This window comes from Myotis brandtii, unplaced genomic scaffold (genome assembly GCF_000412655.1).
Source record: "Myotis brandtii unplaced genomic scaffold, ASM41265v1 scaffold125, whole genome shotgun sequence".
NCBI lineage: Eukaryota > Metazoa > Chordata > Mammalia > Chiroptera > Vespertilionidae > Myotis > Myotis brandtii.
This window is the reverse complement of record NW_005354385.1, coordinates 6,742,646-6,763,605: the sequence shown is the minus strand read 5'-3', so window position 1 is coordinate 6,763,605 and position 20,960 is coordinate 6,742,646. Positions and strand designations below refer to the sequence as shown.

The 20,960-nt window shown below is 41.2% G+C and overlaps 1 protein-coding gene across 1 annotated transcript in view; it reads right to left on the bottom strand.

Moving 5' to 3' along the window:
• FMNL2 (formin-like 2) overlaps positions 1-20,960 on the bottom strand; it is a 264,681-nt gene that overhangs the window by 75,057 nt on the left and 168,664 nt on the right. Inside the window, exons 5-6 of the mRNA XM_014534048.1 lie at positions 13,907-13,990; positions 10,641-10,793 (exon numbers count right to left, since the gene is read on the bottom strand). Of these exons, the coding sequence (XP_014389534.1) occupies positions 10,641-10,793; positions 13,907-13,990 (237 nt within the window). The remainder of the gene's footprint in view (positions 1-10,640; positions 10,794-13,906; positions 13,991-20,960) is intronic.

Here is a 20,960-nt window from a genome sequence, read left to right as displayed (position 1 = left end):
GAAATATTTATGGAGTGGCTGTGACCCAGGCCTGGACCACTGGGGCAGACTGTCTAAATCCTGAGACACCCTCTTCCCCCAGACGGGCAAGCAGAGCTTTGGGGCTCTGAAGCCTGGACTTAACAGAGAGGTTTTCCGGAGGCAGAAAGTAGCCCTGGGTCTAATTTTTGGAGCTCCTGCCTTATGTAGGAAAAATAACGAGGAGGAGTTACTCAGGGCTGTTTTTTGAGGTCAAGCGTTTTGAGAAAATTCCATTTTTTAAGAGGCCATTTTCACAGAAACCTTATAGGAAACGGATACCACCAAATTTCTCAGGCCCTCTTCTCCGTCAACTCTGAGAATGGCCTATTATCTTGTCAAGCACTGAGCTAAAACGAAATGCTACCCCGGCATTCAGAGATGAGACACTGTCTGGGAAGGGCTGCCAATTGGAACTCAGAAAGTTCCGTGAATATGGAAAAGAAACGCATTACAAAACTGACCTAAGATCAAAACCAAAGAGTCATGACTCTAACCACTTGTATTAATTTTATGCACCGGTAGTTATATATACATGAAATAAATGAAGAACTTATAAATTAATGCTAGTATGAGTACAAGGCATTTTTAAAAAGCAATTTTTACAAATATCTGTTAGATGACGTATAGAAAACATTTCCTATTTGGGGCTATGGCTGCCAACTGAGCCACCTAGTTTTTTTTAAAAAGCAATTTTTACAAATATCTGTTAGATGATGTATAGAAAACATTTCCTATTCGGGGCTATGGCTGCCAACTGCCAACTGAGCCACCTAGTTCGTGTGCGGCAAAGAATCTGCTGAGGAGCAGGCAGTGAGCAGCTCAGCCTGCACAGCGCTGGCCGCAGGTGCTGCAGGGCAGGAAGGTAGTTCTGTTCTGAAAGCCCTTCAGGATGACTGATGGATGAGCGCCAATCATCAATAAGTTGACTTATTCTAATAAATGACAAGGCAAATAAAACCCCAATTTTTTTATTCCTAAAAGCACATACACATAAAAGGGCAAGGCCAGCAAAGGAAATGCAGGGAAGTAGCCCTCTTGCATTTGCTTGACTACAGATTAGACATGTAGGAATTTCTCTTGCCAAGTATATGTTAGTAGCCTGCATTGTGTCTGATGCTCCTTGGAGTTTTGGTTAGAGTCCTGTTTGGCTGTCCTTCCACCACTCTTCACTGTCAGGGAACTACAGCAATTCTGAAGTAGGTCCTCCTGTTTGGGAATGTAACAGACAAGTGGGACGACATAAAACTAAAAAGCTTCTGCACGGTAAGGGGAAGAATTAGAATGAAAAGGTAGGCTATGGAATGAGAGAAAATACTGGCCAAATATCTGATAAGGGCTTAATATTCAAAATACATAAGGAACTCCTAAAACTCAACAGCAAGAAATCAAGTAGCCCCATTCAAACATGGGCAAAGGACTTGGATAGAATTTTTCCAAAGACACACAAACGGCCAAAAGATATATAAAAAGATGCTCATCACTAATGCTCAGGAAAATTCAAATGATAACACCTCATACCTATATAGACACTTGCAAAAAGAAAAAAAGATTAGTGCTGCTGATAAGATTGTGGAAAAATGGGAACTCTTGTGCACTGTTGCTAGAAATAAAAATTGGTACAGCCACTATGGAAAACAACATATGAAAGTTCCTAAAAAAAATTACAAATAGAATTGCTATGATCTGACCCACTTCTGAGTATTTATCCAAAAAAATACTCAAAGACATATCTGCACTCCTGTGTGTATTGCAGCATTATTCACGAGAGCCAAGATGTAGAGATAACCTACCTAAATGTCCATCGACGCATGAACAAATAAAGAAAATGTGGTAAATACACACACTGGAATATTATTTAGCCTCGAGAAAGAAGGACATCCTGCAATATGCAGCAACATGCATGAACTTGAGGGCCGTGGCAGAATGGCCCAATTAGAGAAGGACAAATGCTGTATAACTTTTTATATGAGGGATGTAAAATAGTCAAACTCACAGAAGCAGAGCATAGAATGGTGGTTGCTGGGGCCGGGGGAGGGGAGGAGGGTATAAAGTTTGATTATTCCAGGTGAATAAATTCTACAGATCTGCTGTAAAACGTATGCCTATAGTTAACAATACTGTATGGTACACTTGAAAATTTGTTTAAAAAGTACATCGCATGTTAAGTGTTCTTATCATATTAAAAAGTAAAAGCAATATATTAAGAAGCCAATGATGATAAATTTAAGAATGAGTAAGTACTGTGTCTATGATCATTCTGGGAGTACAAGAAAAAGACCACTACTCATGGGCAAAAGCTAGCAGTGATCAAACACTGGATTTTGTTCAGAGATCTACATCTGCAAAGCACCAAACAGTAAACCCCAATATGGAAGCTGCTGTTCACCCAACGATTCCTTGAAATAAGTCTGATCACACATCTGAAGTTGTAACTTATGCTCATATCAGGATATGTTCTTTCTTTTCTTTTTTTTTCCATGTGAAAGTTTATTTAGAAAGTCACAGAGATAGAAGAAGTGAGCTGTAGAAGAAGTGAGCCAGCTGGGCTGTGTGGGCTCAGGAAACAAGTTACAGAGGCAAAAGAAGGGCCCTCGAGGCTTTGGAGAACAAAAGGCAAAGAAGACATGCCTGGGGGGAGAAGGGAAAAGGTGCAGGTGAGCTGGAGAGAGAGCACACTGGACATTTTCTTGGATGTGCGTTATGTATGCGTCTGCCTCTCCCTCTAAGCCTGTATTAGCCACAGAGAACATATTACTGCAGAACCTTGAATGAACATTTCCTGAGCTGACCTAACCAGGCTTTCTCAGAGTCTGGGGGGAAAACAAAAAGGTATTTCAAAAATCTCCTGTGAAGCTTCCATGCCAACATTTGTGAGATTTGTCATTTCTCCAGGAAAAAGAAAACTTATATATATTTTCTCGTACAAATCGCACTTTCAAACAATCTAACTATTTAGATATCAAACTAATATCTACCTATAAATAAAGAATAGTAATTAGAACTACCTTGAAAGCTAATAAGGGTTCGACCCAACTGGAATGCACTGCCAACTGGCTCTGTCACATAATTTGGCATAACTGTACTAGCCCCTTACGGTTCCAAAGTCTGGGTTAATAGCACTCTACCAAGATTTGGCATTTTAGGTTTCGTCTTTCTTACCCTTCAGACATGGCGTCACTTGGGGATATTTTTTCTATCACTTAAACATAAAATTTATGATGCTAAAGGGGAAAAAATGAGTCGAACACTTTTCTATCGCCAAAAGAAACAAAGCTTAAGGAGGTGAATCCAGATAGTTCAAGTGGGAATAAAGGGAGAGAGGGAGACAGAGACAGAGAGAAAAGTACACAAAACTCCTAATGAACCTTTTCTAAAGTCACTGAAATTTTCTGTTCATCTCCATTCCCCCTTATAGGACCAAATGGCATCTAAAACAGAAGCCGTAAATCAAAAGGTCTCAGTATATGCTTTTTGAATAGAGTAAGTGAATGAACAGTCCTCCATCATATGAATGGGAGCCATTGCTGGTCTTAACTTTCTGTTTTTTCATTATATTCCCTTTGTCAAAGGCATTTGCTACGAGTAGCTAATTAATCAGGATGCATCCCTATGTGAAGTGTGCAACGAAGCCATTTATCTCCTGTGACCTTTAGATAGAAATATTTCTGTTCATCCCAAATTATCTCCTCTTCTCATAAACCTTCAGTAAATCATTACCATTGAAATAAAATGACAGTTCAGTAGCTTGGCTTTCAAAATATTACATCAACTGGCTCTAAAGTACTTCCAGCCAGACTCATCTATTCATTGTTTCCTAAACAAACCAGGCAGTCTTACCACTGAACCACTGCTCATACCACCTTCCTCCTCCTCCCCTTTCCTAGTCACACCCCAAGTCTTACTCACTGTACTTCATATACAGACCACGCCATGAATCTCCTGTAGGTCCTGCTGCTCACGCTAGCCTCTAAAGCAGTGGCTCTCAACCTGTGGGTTGCGATCCCTTTGGGGATCGAATGACCCTTTCACAGGGGTCGCCTAAGACCATCAGAAAACACATATATAATTACATATTGTTTTTGTGATTAATCACTATGCTTTAATTATGTTCAATTTGTAACAATGCAAATACATATTTACATTACGATTCATAACAGTAACAAAATTACAGTTATGAAGTAGCAACGAAAATAATTTTATGGTTGGGGGTCACCACAACATGAGGAACTGTATTAAAGGGTCGCGGCATTAGGAAGGTTGAGAACCACTACTCTAAAGTTTCATATCATTAGTTTTGGTTATATTCATATGACGCTTGACATTTGCGTGTGCACAAACACACACAAACATATCTACACTCCTTTCTCAGTCAAATCGTAAAGACACTATGACAAAGTGGAAGAAACCAGAAGACTTTGATTATAAATCCTGGCTCTGCCACTTACTAGCTATGGATAATTTCCTGAGCGTCAGCTTCCTCACCTCTCAACGGGGCTAATAATCCTTGACTGCCTCCCAAAGACTTTATGAAGATATAGTAACGTAAGTATGAACAAGTCCTTTATCAGTCATGAAGCATATACAAATATATGATTTAATGTATCTTTCTGTATCCTCAGCACTTGGCAGAGTACCCTACGCATATTAAGTATATAATAAATCTTGCTGATGAAAGTAGCAGACCACAGCTATAGAAATCTGCTGAGTCATCTTCAGTGTGTCCCTCAACTTATATAGTTAACATTTACTCACAACTCACTGTTGTGCCAGGTTCTTTACAGGAATTGCTAATTTAATTTCACAACATGTGAGGAGGACCCTGGACCCTATCATCTCACTGATCTGAGAATCTGTGAGATAGATCCCCAACAATGCATTGGTTAGGCGACTTGTTTTTCCATTTCCGTAAAGCCTCTCTCAGTTGGTTTCTCTGCTGGATCAAAGATACAATAAAGTGGCCCTGGATGGTGTGGTTAGAGCGTCGGTCAGCACAACAAAGGGTCTCAGGTTCTATTCTCAGCCAAGGGCACATATACTGTACCTGGGTTGTAGGTTCAATCCTCGACCCCAGTCAGAGCAGGTGCGGGAGGCAGCCAATTGATGTCTCTCTCACATTGATGTTTTTCTCTCCCCCCTCCCCAACATTCTCCCTCCCTCCCTTCTACTTTCTCTAAAAATCAATGGAAAAAATATCCTCAGATGAGGATTAACAACAACAGAACACACACAAAAACACACGATAGAAAAAAGTGAAGTTAAACTCACAGTAGGAAATGCTGGACAAATCTGTTGGGCATGGTGCACCCATAAGCTATATATAATTAAAACTGTCACCATTTTCACTAGCAGGGCCATTAAGATAAACTCCAATCTGAAAACGTGGAAGTCCATTCTTAACCCAAGTACACTTTTCTCTTTTTACAATTTCAAATAAAGAAATACAAAAATCAGATACACAACCACCCAACACTTTGTTGTTTTTGCTTACAATGTGCCAATAAGTAAAATGGAAAGTTTGTAATTGCAGATTATTTTTGTAAAGTCTGAAGAATTTAGAAAGTCTTTATTTTATGGTTATTTCATTTTCTGCAACCTCAGATTTTCATCAGGTTAAGGAGTGTCTTCAACATTTCTCCTCCCTCAGAAATAAAACTTGGATGTTTCCTATAATGACTGTCTCCTCATTTTTCTTTTTTCTTCCTCACCTATAAATGGGGCTAATAATCCTTGATTACTTCCCAAAGACTTTAACAGTATCTTTTTTAAATATATATTTTATTGATATTTTACAGAGAGGAAGGGAGAGGGATAGAGAGTTAGAAACATCGATGAGAGAGAAGCATCGATCAGCTGCCTCCTGCACACCCCCTACTGGGGATGTGCCCGCAACCAAGGTACATGCTCTTGACCGGAATCGAACCTGGAACCTTTCAGTCCCCAGGCCGACACTCTATCCAGTGAGCCAAACCGGCTAGGGCAACAGTATTTTCTTTAATGAAAATCTTGATTAATAGCTTATCTATGAGAATAATTTTAAATATGTTTTTCTTTGTAGTTTGTTCTCTTTTAAATTGGCATCTATCGAAATAGATGGGATTCTTCTATTCTCAGAAGGAGCCAAAGCCCCTCCTGCAGGGGACATCAGACACCTGATATGAAAACAATATATTTACTGGGGGGGTGGGGGGGGGAATCATCCTATAAATCAGCAGGCAGGATAATGTAGCATGGAGGTTGGAGTCTGGCCACCTTACTCCAAGTCCTGCCTCGTTTACTTACTGTTTAATCCCACACAAGTTGCTTTAACCACTAGCAGACTCCGTTTCCTCCTGGGGAAAGTAACAGTAGCTATCACACAGAGCACCGTGAACAGTAAATCACAGGAGGCTCTTAGAACAGTGCCTGGCACACAGTGGACACTCAATAAAACTGGAACAAAGCTATCTATATCTTCATGTCCACTTTAAATACTTAAAAAAATTACTCCCCTATGCTCAGCAGGCCTGGCTCAGTGGTTGAGCATCGACCTGTGAACCAGGAGGTCACGGTTCGATTCCTGGTCAGGGCACATGCTCAGGTTGTGAGCTCGATCCCTAGTGGGGGGCTTGCAGGAGGTAGCCGGTCAATGGTTCTCTCTCATCATTGATGTTTCTATCTCTCTTTCCCTCTCTCTTCCTCTCTGAAATCAATAAAAATATATTTTTTAAAAATTACTCCTCTAAAAAGCATTGCCAGGAATAAGATTACTGTATTAAAATGTATAAACCAGCACATAAACTTGAACTCTATCTCTTCATATGAATCCACTATGTATATAGGCAGTAAGAGTCTGACAGTGACTATTCATTAAACGCCATTCCACTGAGTTAATAATCTCAGGAAAACAGTAAAATTTGTTCTAGGGAATCTTAGGAAAAAATATTAATAGGAGTTTATATCATAAAGAAAATGCAGATCTTGGTCTCCTCACCACAGTGTGAAAGGTCAGTCGGGGTGACCTCCCAGGTCTTTCCAGCTTTGCATGTCTATGACCCAACCTCTCCTTAGACAGCCCTCCACCCCACCACAAAGCCTCTGTCCCAGAAGGGGCAGTTTCTTCCCTCTTTCCCAAACATGCCTGACCTTTGATGTAAGAATTCTGCTCATCTCATCCTCTTTCACTCTACCTCCACCTGGAATAGCCTTTCCTCACCTTGAGAAGCAGCTCTGGCCATCACCCCAAGTTTAAATCTGACCCCTTCCTCCAGGCTCTTAGTTTTCCACCTCCTGCATCTGAATTAATGCACTCTGTCTTCAAAAATCTAGCGTGCACATATGTGCATATATAAATCATTTAATTTAGCTAGATCTGTGGTCACATCAACAGAAATCTACCTTAACTGAAGGCACACCGGGCTCTGAATTTAAAAAAAACAACACAATCCAGGTTTCTACTGCATCAATATCAACATTTTTACTATTGGCCAAGCTGACAAATTTATGACAATACAGAATCGAATAGTTGATATAACTGAAGGTGAAGGTCATGTCATAAAACGTTTAATAATCCACTTAAAATAGTTAAAAATTAAAGTCTGAATAGAGAGAAGAATGTGCATCAACATTAGTGTTTTTCCTTTTTTTTCTTTAACCAAGCCCACTTATAGTGTTTTAAATTTCTTAAAATTTCATTTCTTCTTCCAAGTTTAACTAACCCTTTTTACCAATCTATATTATAATCTGGAGATCGGGATAAGGAAACTGAATTCTGCTTTGGATATAGAAGACATATTCTAATCAAACAAAGCTACCAGAATAAATCATCTCTACAGAAAATGAATTAATATGCTTTTTCTTTCTTTAAAAAAACCACCCCTGTAATATTAATAAAAATATAACATACTTTAAAGGTTTAAATTCTTAAAATGAGAATTCATAATATGATAACAGAGTGTATCAAAGTGTAAAAGGCAGTGGGCACATCCAGTACTGGGTGAGGGCGCTAAGCTATGAGGTTATCATATTATAACATGGAGAGCAGTTGCAATACCCTGCCACCATGCACTACCAGCTCTCTTGGGTGTCATTTTCACCCGCGACTTACGAGATTTTCCGGTTTGAAGCCTCATCATCAGTGTGTAAACTGAAGCTGCTCCAGAGGCAACAGGGAGAGAAGCAGCTCTGGTGGCATTTGAACTGAAGATACTCAGGCAGAGAAACCAATCTGGTGGTGGTGTAAGAGATGAATGGAACCGGAAGAAGAGGAGACAGTAGGAACAGAAAGGACAAAGCAGAGGAGAAGACAATCAGAAATGTGATGACGGAATGAAAAAGAAGGGCAACTAAAAGAAAGCCAAAAGGTGAAGGAAATGTGGGGATCAGAGAGAGAAAGGGGAGAGAGGAAGGAGGAGGAAGAGAAAAAAAATGTAAACAATCTTTGGGTATATGAAAAGCAACATGTACCATATGCCTGTACATCTGATTGCTGTTTTTATAAATCACAGATGCTAGCAAATGACCAAATATGGAATTAGAATCTAGGCACAAATCCATGAACCTCAAGAACTGGAATATCATTGATACGCATTGTTTAAAAACAAAAATCAAAGCTTCAGGTCAACAAGTTTCATGAAAGTTACTGTCATACTGATTCTCTTGAGTGACTAGAACCTGGGGAGGAAATTCCATTGTTCTGTTCCTGAGTCTGAAACTGTTCAAACACAAACAGAAGAAGGTGATGTTGGTTTCTTAGTTGGTCATCTTCAAGCACAACCTGCCAACCGGAAATGCCACATAGTTCCCGAGCTCCTCAGAAAAGTATTTCCATCATGTCCATCTCTCTATATTTTTGGTCTATTTTTCCATTTTAAAGTGAATTCTAGCAGGATCTACCTGGAGCCAACCATGAAGTAAATCAGAAATTGATGTCCCTGTACTATGCCTTCCAGGGGCCAGGATTACAACGCTCCTTGGACCTGGGATGTTTCCCACATTTTCCTGACTCTCCCACTCTACCAGAAACAACATGAGCTCCCCAAACAGTCTTTAATCACTCAAAAACAGGCATAATGAATTATTAATCAAGAAATGAGTCCTTGTTAGGGTAGAGCTAGCCAATAAATGATCCTTTCTAGGTAAGAAATGATGGGAAAGCAAATTAACACTTAGTTTGTGCATTAGATCCCTTACATATACTAGTAGTTATAACTATACTAATGGTAAGAATTTCCATTCAAGTACCAAAGTTATGAGGGAATTCTTTAGGCACAACTGGCCTTTCTTCAGCTTCCAAATCGGCCCACATATGTCCCTGTCTACATGTAAAGTTGATGCAGACTAGCAGGTTATAGAGCTCTTGGCCTAATGCAAATACCATGAGATGAATTAAAACACTGCTCTTCATTATTATTGAATTATTCTAAAACCCATTAATATTTTTGGCATTTCCAAACCCCCCCCCCCAAAAAAAATCTGAAAGGTTGATTGGAAGCATCATATTCAAACATCAAGTCCTTCAGCAGAACTGAATTTCATTAGAGACTTCAACTTCCCACGACCAAAACCCAAGTCAAAGGGACTAGAAGTAATTAAAAGGCTACCAGATATGGAAAGCCTGAAAGTCCCACATTCGTTGGCTGCACCTGGACATGTGGACTTGACTGCAATGACCCGGTACCCACGGTGACCTTAAACACTGACAGGAACAAAGTCCGCCTGCCAGGTCAAGCCTGAAATAAGTGAGATAAACTCTTCAAGATACAAAGCGTAAGCAACGTTTGGGAATGTGGGACTTCCTAATAAAAATTTGTATTAAACTCTTGGAACATAAAAAACCTTTCTGAATCTGGATGTCTCTGTCTTGGCAGGCAGTACTGACTGACACACTCATGGACAGTAACTCTAAGTACGGTGCTCGGCAAATTATAGCAACTCAAAAATATTCTTCAGTGCATGAATGACTGTTCATTCACAATGAGTGGATGAACAATTCAGTGATATTATGCCCATTAGTGATACAGGTGGTCGGCACCCACCCTCCCTTAACACGGTGGCATTTCAGCCAGGAGAGACTAGAGAAGGAATCCTTAGAAGGAAACAGAAGATTGACTGGTGACCAAAGAAACATGCTTAAAGGCATCTCATTAATAAAAGTGACCACTACAGCATTCCATGCCTATGACTAAGAAGACATCTCACAGAACACTCACCTGAGCTACCACTGGAGGAGGGGAGGGGGGCAGCAGGGTACAAACATCAACAAGGTGTTCTGGAAATTCTCACATCTCAATGTGCTGCCTCTACCCAGAAAACAGAGCCTCAATCACGACATCAGCATCTCCCTGGTTCCAGAAAAGCATGTGCCTGTGCAGGCTCCTGTTGTTCCCTATGGCAGCAGAACTTACTCTTTGTGCTGAATGAAGGAATGGTGTTTCCTGAAAGCTGCTTAATGCTACAGAGCATGGCCCCAGGGATGACCCCAGGAACTCGCGAAGAAACTTGCATTTTGAAATGACTGGAAATGGAAATGCCATGTGGCAAGATACAGCAATCCGTGGCCCAGGGTCATCGCAGACTCGAGGGGCCCTGCTGTCCCTATGTATCCTGCCACCTGCGCCTCCCTCCTGGTTAAAGAAACTCACCGCAGTGCAGAATGCCTTCCGGAGCGGGACACACTGTTGCCCACGGGGGAGGGCAGGTTGCTGCCTCTGTGCAGGTCCTCGATGGACCTGCTCCAGGGCTTTGATTTGTCCACCGAGCTCTCCACGGTGCTTTCCACGCTTTCAAAGTCAAACCTGAAACAAAAGAGAAATGCCAGGTGAGACTGAGAGATTCACATTTACACAAACACCTGGATGTGCACAACTTGCTCCTTCCTTTTGTATGTCTGCACCTTAATTTGGGTAGTCTTTGCAAACAAACAAACAAAAACTAAAAGGGAAGTACAAAAAATACCCATGGACTCCGTGGTAGCTTCAAAAATACAGAATGACAAATACTGGGCCAGGCAAAGTAGCTGAACAACAGCAAAACTTAAATAGTGATGTATCTGCATTTTACAATAAAGTTTGCTAGCTTACCAATTGCCAACATTGCTCAGATGGGAGGTGGGGGAGGGTGGAATCGTACAGATGTCTTCATTTTGCTTTAACACGTCAATATGTTAGGCTTATACTAATTTATTCCTACCCATCAATTTTCACTGCGCATTTTCTCCTGGTGCGTTGGCAAGTGTGCTTTTCCAACCATATGTGATACATTACTCGCAAACGTATGAATTTGCTTTGATTTTGGAATAGCTTCCCAATGTGGTGCTCTTTAAAGTAGGACTGTTGTTTCTCTGACATTTTTGAGGTTATTACTCATGTTAACCATGTTAGAATAAATGGCAAGTTAAGGCACTCGGTCTTGTATAATTTTAGGGGCAGCATTTCTAAACAGACAGACCTTTGAGTTCTATGTATTTTTCCCCTCCCAAAGTCATAAGCTCTGCGTTCCCCCAAAAAGTATTTTATCAATTGTTTCTACCCATAGTTCTACCTGACCCGATAGAGAATAAACAGAAGGCAACTATAATTAATATCATCTGGAAGATCTTGAAGGCTATCACAGAAGAGACAGCACCAATACATATTGGAAATAATGAGTATGACTTTTTATGAAAAAGTATGACTTTTATAAAAAGTATGATGGCCAAAATAAAATATTTGGTTAGAACAGTCATCTGTAAACCAGGTGATGTTCTCCATCTATTTAATATTAATCCAGATGTCACAGACTGGTGTATAATGGCATTGAATTCGTCTGACAATTCTGTCATGCCTTAGGATTCAGGAAACAGTGCTCAACAGAAAAGAGGTGGAAGCTGTGTAATCGAATAGATCCTTGAGTACTAAAAATAGAAGCCTATAATTGAGATAGGAGAAGGTAAGCCGAGGGGGCATTCCAAGGTCACTCAAGTCTGCCCCACTCTTGCCACGCCTCTCTGCAGCCCCCACGTCATTCAGCTGTCCAGCTCTCGTGTTCCTTTCGGCTGGTCCCCAACTCTCACACGGCAGAAAAAGGAACCACGTGGTGAAAGCTTGTGCTTTAGGGATGGAGACTGAGCCCGCTGTTTCACATTCGTGGGCTGGGAAGTTGTCACATGCCAAGGAATAGCAAGAAATTTTCCAGCCCATTAGTTTCAAGAAAGAACATAAATTATGTGTCTCTATATAATTTGTCATCTAATTAATGCAAAAGAAAACCAAAACTAATCAGCACAAATGTGAAGCCAACGCAAAAAAAAAGAAGATTGGGAAGCAAAAGTTCTGAGTTCTGATGTTTTGTTGGGTTTGATCTTCTGCCACAGTTGGGAAGAATTCCCTCATGGTGGCATGGCCTTTTCCCATGGGTTTTTGTAGGCACACGTTTGGAAAAGCTGGTTCCAAAGCTCTACTGTGATTAGATAAAAGGTTAATTACAGAAAACATATAGCACAAAGCATACCATTCTTTTCATTATTCCTGATGTTTCTTAGCCCTTCCTTAATTCCATAAATAATCTTCCAGATTATAAAATATGCAACAGAGTACTATTATTGGTTTGTCATATGATATGAAGTGCAAAAGGAGATTAGCAGTTTTGATATAGTGGGAGATAAGAAACAACCTTTGGAAGAGTATTCTATAAAAACTAAGATTTTATTTCAGAGGACACTTTCTCAGGAAGATAAGCACCTGTGTTTTGGTTTTTTCTTACTTTATTCCACATATAAAAGTTATCAAAGCTGAAACTCATCAAGCCAGTTTCAGTTAATTCTTTAGTTTCTGCATCAATAAGGTAGGAATAATTATAGCTTTCTCCTCACAAATTCTCAAGGAAGTGATGAGGATAATAAGATAAAACAGCATCTGGTTAGGTCTTAAGATTTTATTGGAGTGAGGCAATATAAAAAAAACAAGTGAGTGCTTTTAAAAGAAGAATTGGGGGGGGGGGGGGGGGGATGGAAATATCACCTGAGCCATAATATCCTCCAGTAAATTAAAAATACAATATGTGTGAGAGCATATCTGTGGATGCAGAAATATTTTTTGATTAAAGGAGGAAATGTAGAGACAGAGAAGCATCAATCAGATGCTCAAAACTCAGAGGGAAGGTAGGGGAGGGTGGGGGTGAGGGTGAGGGCAGGATTGGGGGGATGAGGGGACATTGGGGGGATAAGGACACATTTGTAATATCTTAATCAATAAAGGGGAAAAAAATAAATAAAGGAGGAAATGTGGAGAATAGAATATCTCATTCAAATGTACTTTTCATTCCTGTTGTAAATCTTTCCACAAGTGAAGCAAATAAGAAAAGTTTATGAATTAACAAAAACTAGGTTAAATAAGTTATGTTTTTTTCTGCTTTGCTCCAACTTTGTCCCCTTCACCTTTATGAAAGGTAAGTCAATACAAATACATAAAAGTAAAAAGGGCAAGCCTCTTGTTCACCGCTTCCAGTCTGCTATTTATTTCTGTATTTACTAGCACATGCAAATACACATATATATGCAATTTTTTTAATAAAAAGGGAGTCGCTCTTCTGTATTCTGCTTTACTCAACAATATATCATACACCTCTCTTAGTAAGTGCTAGAGTATTCTACCTTGTGGATATATGTGACTTGAGCACTAAACAAAGTAGTTCTGTTTAAAATAAGGACTCTTCAAGGGTAATTTTTACTCCGCTGTTTTACTTCAGCCTTAAAAGCATTTCTAATAACAATTATGGGATTTGCTTTTAGCTGTTTGAATAGAAACAAGCCTCCTTAAACCATAGCACATCTGCTTCTGGTTTCCCGGGCAGCGCAGGGTGTAACTGTACCACTGAGCTGCATCTTCTGCGACCACATAAAATGCAAAAGAACAAGCCAAGTTTTACTTACGTTACCGCATACTGTGCAAACGACAGATACTCCACCAGGACATCGAGGCCTTTGTTTTCTTCATTCAAAAACTCTCTGACCCATCTGTTGGGGAAAAAAATTATGGGGGAGATTCGTCACATGCTCTGCCACGAAAGGCCACGGTGAAAACTTTTGTTTTTCCACCACCAACATTCATTGCCTGAAAGGAAATCGGTACTAAGGAAGCCTGGACTCTATCACACCAGGTAGTAGCTTTCAGAGAGACCAACTAAGAAAACCGCAACATTTCAATGTGCAAGAATAGGAGGCCAAAGGCGTATGTGGGCCTTCTTTGAATTTTACTGCTTAAGAGACTTAAGATAACCCCTAAGAAACTCGCTAAAAAAAGGCACTTGCTAAATGTACTTTTTCCACCATAACTGATCCCCAGCCTGCTTGCTACAGGAGCCAAGACTGCACGGGGAGGGAGGCAGACGGGGGACATGACGACATAACCACTGAAATCCAGGCGCGAGTCCAAATCCACATTCAACTCTTTTCTTGGCACACGAAGCTGTAGAAAATGCTCAACCAGCCAATGAGAGACCAGTGTTTATGGGCTTCTGGAAATTCGATAGGGATGATTGGCTTAACTTTTTCCACGAATGTTAAAACCTTTCAAGAAGTTGCAGACACCGCATACCATCATCAGAGTTGAGACGTGACAAATACCATGTTTTTCAAAAATTCTTTTGAAAATAGGACCACCTTGCATTTGAGTGGTGGATTTGAATGCAGTTCACTGGTTTTCTTTTACAAATTTTTATTCATTTGTCATAATCATTCCAAGCGATGAAGTAGGCTAGTCGAACAGAACTCTTAGGTCCTGGAGATAAACAGCTGTCACCCCACCTTACAAGGTTCCCCAGGGCGTCCATCATCAGAAAACATGGGACACCCCATTAAGCCTTCACTAGATTGGAAACTCCAACAAATAATATCTGCTACTATCTCAGAAGTGAAACAAGGTACATCTGCCAAGGACATTCCAAAATGGCTGCCTCTTCCATGCACACCCAGCCCACGAGGCCCAGCAGGCGTGGGCACGAGAGCTACCACGGGAGCTGGTGAACATTGGTCAATCCTGCCGTGTGTCCTTGAGGTCTCTGTCTTAAAGGAAGAAAAAAAAAATCTGGAACTCAAGATGCCTGCTTTTTATTTTTGTTTTTTTGGAGGGTATTTTCTTAGTTTTTGTTTTATCCTCACAGTTCATTCTTCCTTAAAGAAAGTTTTCTTTTTAATTGATTTGAGAGGAAGGGAGAGGGACAGAGAGATAGAAACAGCAATGGTGAGAGAGAATCATTGATCAGCTGCCTCCTGCACGCCCCTACTGGGGATTGAGCCCACAACCCGGGCATGTGCCCTGACTGTGACCTCCTGGTTCATAGGTTGATGCTCAACCACTGAGCCATGCTGGCTGGGCCATTCGTCCTTTCATGTCCGGCCATCTCCAGAACGTAACCTCATGTCTGTAGGTGGTTCCAATAGACAGACAGCAAGGTGGGGAAAAAAGACGCTGGCCTCAGATTTTCCCCCAACAGCCTCGGGCAGACTATCACAAAATGTATGCATTTAACATAGCCCCACGCAAGCAAATAACATTTAATTTTCAAGAGACCAGGCGTGGCAACCCTGGCAAGGAAACACACCACCACTGGGCCCCACAAAGTGGCTCTGCTATGGGAGCTCACCCAAACTAACAGGGCCAGATGCTGGTCAGGGCAGAAGTTTCATTCCAAAACCACTGCACACACAACCTCACGGCATCTTGACTGTGACCTCCTGGTTCATAGGTTGATGCTCAATCACTGAGCCATGCTGGCTGGGCCATTCTTCCTTTTATGTCCCGCCATCTCCAGCATGTAAACTCATGTCTGTAGGTGGTTCCAGGAGACAAACAGCAAGGTGGGGGGAAAAGACGCTGGCCTCAGATTATCACAAAATGTATGCATTTAACATAGCCCCAAGCAAGCAAATAACATTTAATTTTCAAGAGACCTGGCGTGGCAACCCTGGCAAGGAAACACACCACCACTGGGCCCCACAAAGTGGCTCTGCTATGGGAGCTCACCCAAACTAACAGGGCCAGATGCTGGTCAGGGCAGAAGTTTCATTCCAAAACCACTGCACACACAACCTCACGGCATCTGCTACTAGATACTTATTTTCATCTGATTTATTTTAATTGGTCCCTACACAACTAGGCCTCAGGAGAGAGTGGATTTTTTAAGCACTGATAATTAGAAGCTTGGAAATAGTAACAGAATTTTTTTCTTTTTACAACTGGTAGGAGACTAAAGAAAGGCTAAAAGTCACTATGAGAACCGGATGACTAGCTACAGACCCCTCGGCTGCTCTCAGGCCTCTCCAATGGTCTGACCTACGGGCTCTGACCGCACCATCTGAACGGGCCCTCGGGGGTGGGTCACAGCAGGGAGCCCCAGAGCTGGGCATGGGGGTCGTTTTCGTACAGGAAATGTCACCAACGGGCCCAGGTTTTCCAGGGCAGTCTCGGCTCTCCATATCCTCAGTGGCCACGGGGAATACTCAAGTGTAGGAGCTGAGAAAAACAGCCACATAGGTCCTTCTGGTTGATTTTCCAGACACAGCCTTTAGGTCCAGGACACTCTGAGGACCTGTGATGGCCTCAACCACTGTCATAGCCATCTCACTTGAAACTTCAGCTGCACAGTTAGACAGACGTGAGCAGAGCAAGGGCGAGCGGGTAGGTACAGAAGGCCATTCAGGCGGAAAGCCTAGCATCGGACAAAGCTGGGAAAACAAGGACCTTGTCCCCAGACCCCCTGATCTTTCATATTGCTGGTCATGCAGCTCGGACCCTCCAGGACGGTGAGGTTCTGACCCACATCACATACATCTAGGCCTCAGTTATGCTTCAGCTCCAGGCCCAGAAAAGCAGCGAAACAGACAAGCGAGGCCAGGGCTGACAACAGGACCAGCTGCATTGATTAATGACCAACCAATCAGTGGAGACCATGACCCTGAAAGGGCACACCTGGAAAGTTGATGAATATTCTATTGGGATCCTGCCCTGCACCCTCCAGATAAATACCCTCAAGACAAGAACCCAGTGCCTCTCTCTAAAAGGAGCTGCCCCCCCACTCCCACCCCCATCCCCCAGCAGTGGTTTCCTTGCCTCCCTCTTTCTCCTAAGCTCCAAGGGCCCTTCTTTCGCCCGTGTAGCTTGTCTCCTGAGCCCATTTCTTCGATGGCTCACTTCTTCTACCTCTGTGACTTTAAATAAGCTTTCCCTTACAGTTTGAAGAAAAAAAAAATGGAAAAAACGTTCAGCCACAAACTGGATAGGAGGCAAATGACTCAGAGATAATGAATTAAAAAAAAAAGGAAGGAAGAGAGAGAGGAAGAAAGGAAAGAAGGTAGGAAATAGCCAAGCACAGCCAGAGCTTCAATTCTCTTGACTCAAAATGCTAATATGCATATAGTCTGATGTAAGGACAGACTATTAATTAGCTTCCCTTACTTCAATCCAATGTTCTTATCAATACCTCCACTCCCACTTTATGACTTTGAGCAAAAGTGCCTTAAAAACAACTTTCAAGTTGAAAGGCAGGAGCCAGCTGCTCAGTTCCTGCTCATGTCCTGCCTCAGAGATTTCATTTCATGTGGACAACCTCTTTCTAAGCTGCAAGATCTTCCCTGGGCCTCTGATCTGGCCCAGGCACCCCGAGGTGATTTAGGAAATAAAATAAAAGTATATCATGGTTGATTATCTTACCCCATTAGTCAAACTCATTTCAGCAAAAAAAAGCTATAAACAGCCTTCACTTTTCCCCTCTCAATCCCTGTCCCTTCCACACTGGGGATATTCTGAACAGAAAACACAGGTGAGAGTGAACTTCTGTGGAAATGAAAGAAGATGGGAAAAAAAAGGCAAACATGAAAAAAGGGCAACTTTCTAGCAGTATCTTGAAGCTAAAGACATTAAAAAAAAGGATGCCCCATTCTGCAGATTTATGTATATAATCATGCAATGCAATAGCATAAATGTTGAGTTCCTGTAGTCAATTTCCATTTTCACCTCTGTGCATGCTATACACATTTTGTTTTATATATTACCAATAGGCAAACAGTTTCAAATTGGGTAATGATAGGTTTTGGAAAGCAGAATTATTTCTGACTCTGATAGCACGCATCACGTACTAAGCACCTCACAGACTCACTGTAATTACCACTGCTGTAAAAGTGAATTAGGCAAATTTCCAATCAGCTGCTCAGGAGCCAGAAGAGACGTGGACAAGAAAAATAGCTCCAGAAAAAACCTTCTTCAAGGACGAGATCTAAGTGCAGGTGCCAGCAGCTACTGTTTTATTGTCGACAGGTCAAAGCTTCGTTTCCGAATTGCTGTTTTCTCTCTACCCCGGCAAATCTTAAACCTCATTATTCTCAGCTAGAGACACAAGATAAAGGGACAAAGCATGAATTCCCTTTGCTAGTCTCCAGCCTGTGGGCCACATAAGGCCCGTGAAATCATTTGGTCTGGCCCTGCCAAGGCATTAGGGGTGAGTTAATTAAATGTTTGACCAAATATAGCAGGCTAATTTTTAAGTTGATAACTTTGTATAGCTTGCAAATGATGCTATAAATATCCCTTGGCAGGAAAAGGTTCCCCACAGGCATGGTGAACTGCAGTGGCTAAAAAATCAAGAAAGAGAGAGAGAGAGAGAGAGAGAGAGAGAGAGAGATTAGCATCACCCATATTCATCATTAGCTACCAAAATCTAGGAGATGAGAGAGAGAGAGAGAGAGAGAGAGAGAGATTGATTAGCATCACCCAGATTCATCATTAGCTACCAAATCTAGGAGACAGTGTCACAAATTGGTTCTCAAAGTATAGCCCGCACACCACTAGGGGTCCCTGAGACCCTCCCAGGGGTTTGTGGAGTTACAAGTGTTTTCATATAAATATTAAGAAAGTAGTTATTTTTGTCACCGTGCTGACATTTGTACTGATGGTACAAAAGAAATGTGGGTGGCCCGGCCGACATGGGTCACTGGTTGAGCATCGAACTATGAACTTGGAGGTCACAGTTCAATTCCCAGTCAGGGCACATGCCCGGGTTGCAGGCTCGATCCCCAGTGTGGGGCATGTAGGAGGCAGCCAATCAATTATTCTCTCCCATTACTGATGTTTCTACCTCTCCTCCCTCTCTCTTCCTCTCTGAAATCAATAAAAAATATATTTTAAAAAAGAAAGAAGTGTGGATAAAACTGCTGCCACTCAAGAATACACCTATTTATTTTATTCTTCATCCCATGCCCTTGGGAGGATACAAGTTAGCTTCACTTAAAGCTGCCCGTAGGGAGGCAATAACAATTTTTGATCACATTAAAGCTTCCCTCTTCTATATACATCTTGAGTTTTCTGTGTGGCAAAATGGGAAGCTCGCATAAGACATTTCTGCTGCCTACCCCAGTGCCGCTATTGTCTTGAGGAAAAGTGCTCGGGCAGGTGTTTGAGTTGCAAACCCAACCACCACTTTTTTACATGAAATGTAAAATGACTGACAGACTATGGCTATTCCGCCTTGGGCACTTCGCAGACATATTCTCAAAAGTGGATGAACTGAGCCTGTCATGTTGAGGAAACCAAGTGATGGTAGTTGTTGTCGATGATAAAATTTGAGCTTTCAAATCAAACAAAGTTATAAATTTGGAACACTGGTATTCACCACCATGAGCTTGACAGCTCCTCAGTCCTTCAAGAATACTCCGGTGAGACCGGTGACTACTAACAAGTGTGGCTGTTTTTATAGTGCAGAATAAAGCGTGTCAATGTTCAGGTGATCAGTGACACAATATTTTCCAAATAACCAATTCATGATGTTAAAAAATTACTAATGGGTAAAGAGACGCATTCAAGTACAAGACAATAAATAGACTTTAGTACAACAGAGCACAAAGAATCATTGGTTTAGTTTCAGATTTCACATTGCAGGTAACTTTAAGAAACTGCCATTTCTTGAATTTTGGTGTAATATCAAAGAAGAACATCCACAGTTATCAGAAAAAGTTATTTAAAAACTCTTCCTATGGGGTGGACTAGAAGAGGTCAGTGGGGGTGGGAGTGGGGGAGTAGGGCTCATATGTAATACTTCCAACAATAAAGATAAAAAAATAAAATAAAAAATCCTCCTAAAAGGAAACCCTGCAGCACTGTTGGTGAGAATGCAGATTGGTGCAGTCACTATGGAAAACAGTATGGAGGTTCCTCAAAAAACTAAAAATGGAACTACCTTATGACCCAGCAATTCCACTTATGGGTATAAATCCAAAGAAACCCGGAACATTAATTCAAATAAATATATGTACCCCTATGTTTAATGCAGCATAATTTACAATAGCCAAGATGTGAAAGCAACCCAAGTGCCCATCAGTAGACAAATTGATTTAAAAAAAAAAAAAGCTGTGGTCTAGATATACAATGGAATATTACTCAGCCACAAAAGAAGAATGAAATCTTATCATTTGTGACTGCATGGATGAACCCAGAGGGTATTACAGGTGAAATAAGTCAGTCAGAGAAAGATTTCACTTATATGTGGAATCCAAAGAACAATATAAGTGGACAAACAAAACAGAAACAGACTCATAGACTCAGAAAACAGATTGATGGTTGCCAGAGGGGAAGGGGGCTGGGAGGTTTGGTGAATAAGGTGAAGGGATTGAAAAGTACAGATTGGTAGTTACAAAACAGTAACAGGGGTATAAAGTACAGCATAGTGACTACAGTCAATAATACTGTAATAGCTACATATGGTGACAGGTGAGTATCTGTGTAAGGCCAGGTTTTCTTCATATACATCAACCAAAGCAACACAGCACAACAAACTGAATGCAAAGATATGAGAATGCAGCTGCCTTCTACTAAGGAACCATTAAAGAGATGTTAAATGTAAATTAGAGCCACTCTTGTCACCAATATTTTTTTTTTGCTTTGGAAAATAGTTTTTATGAATTATGTTATTTGTGCTATATTATGTTTCTTATTTTG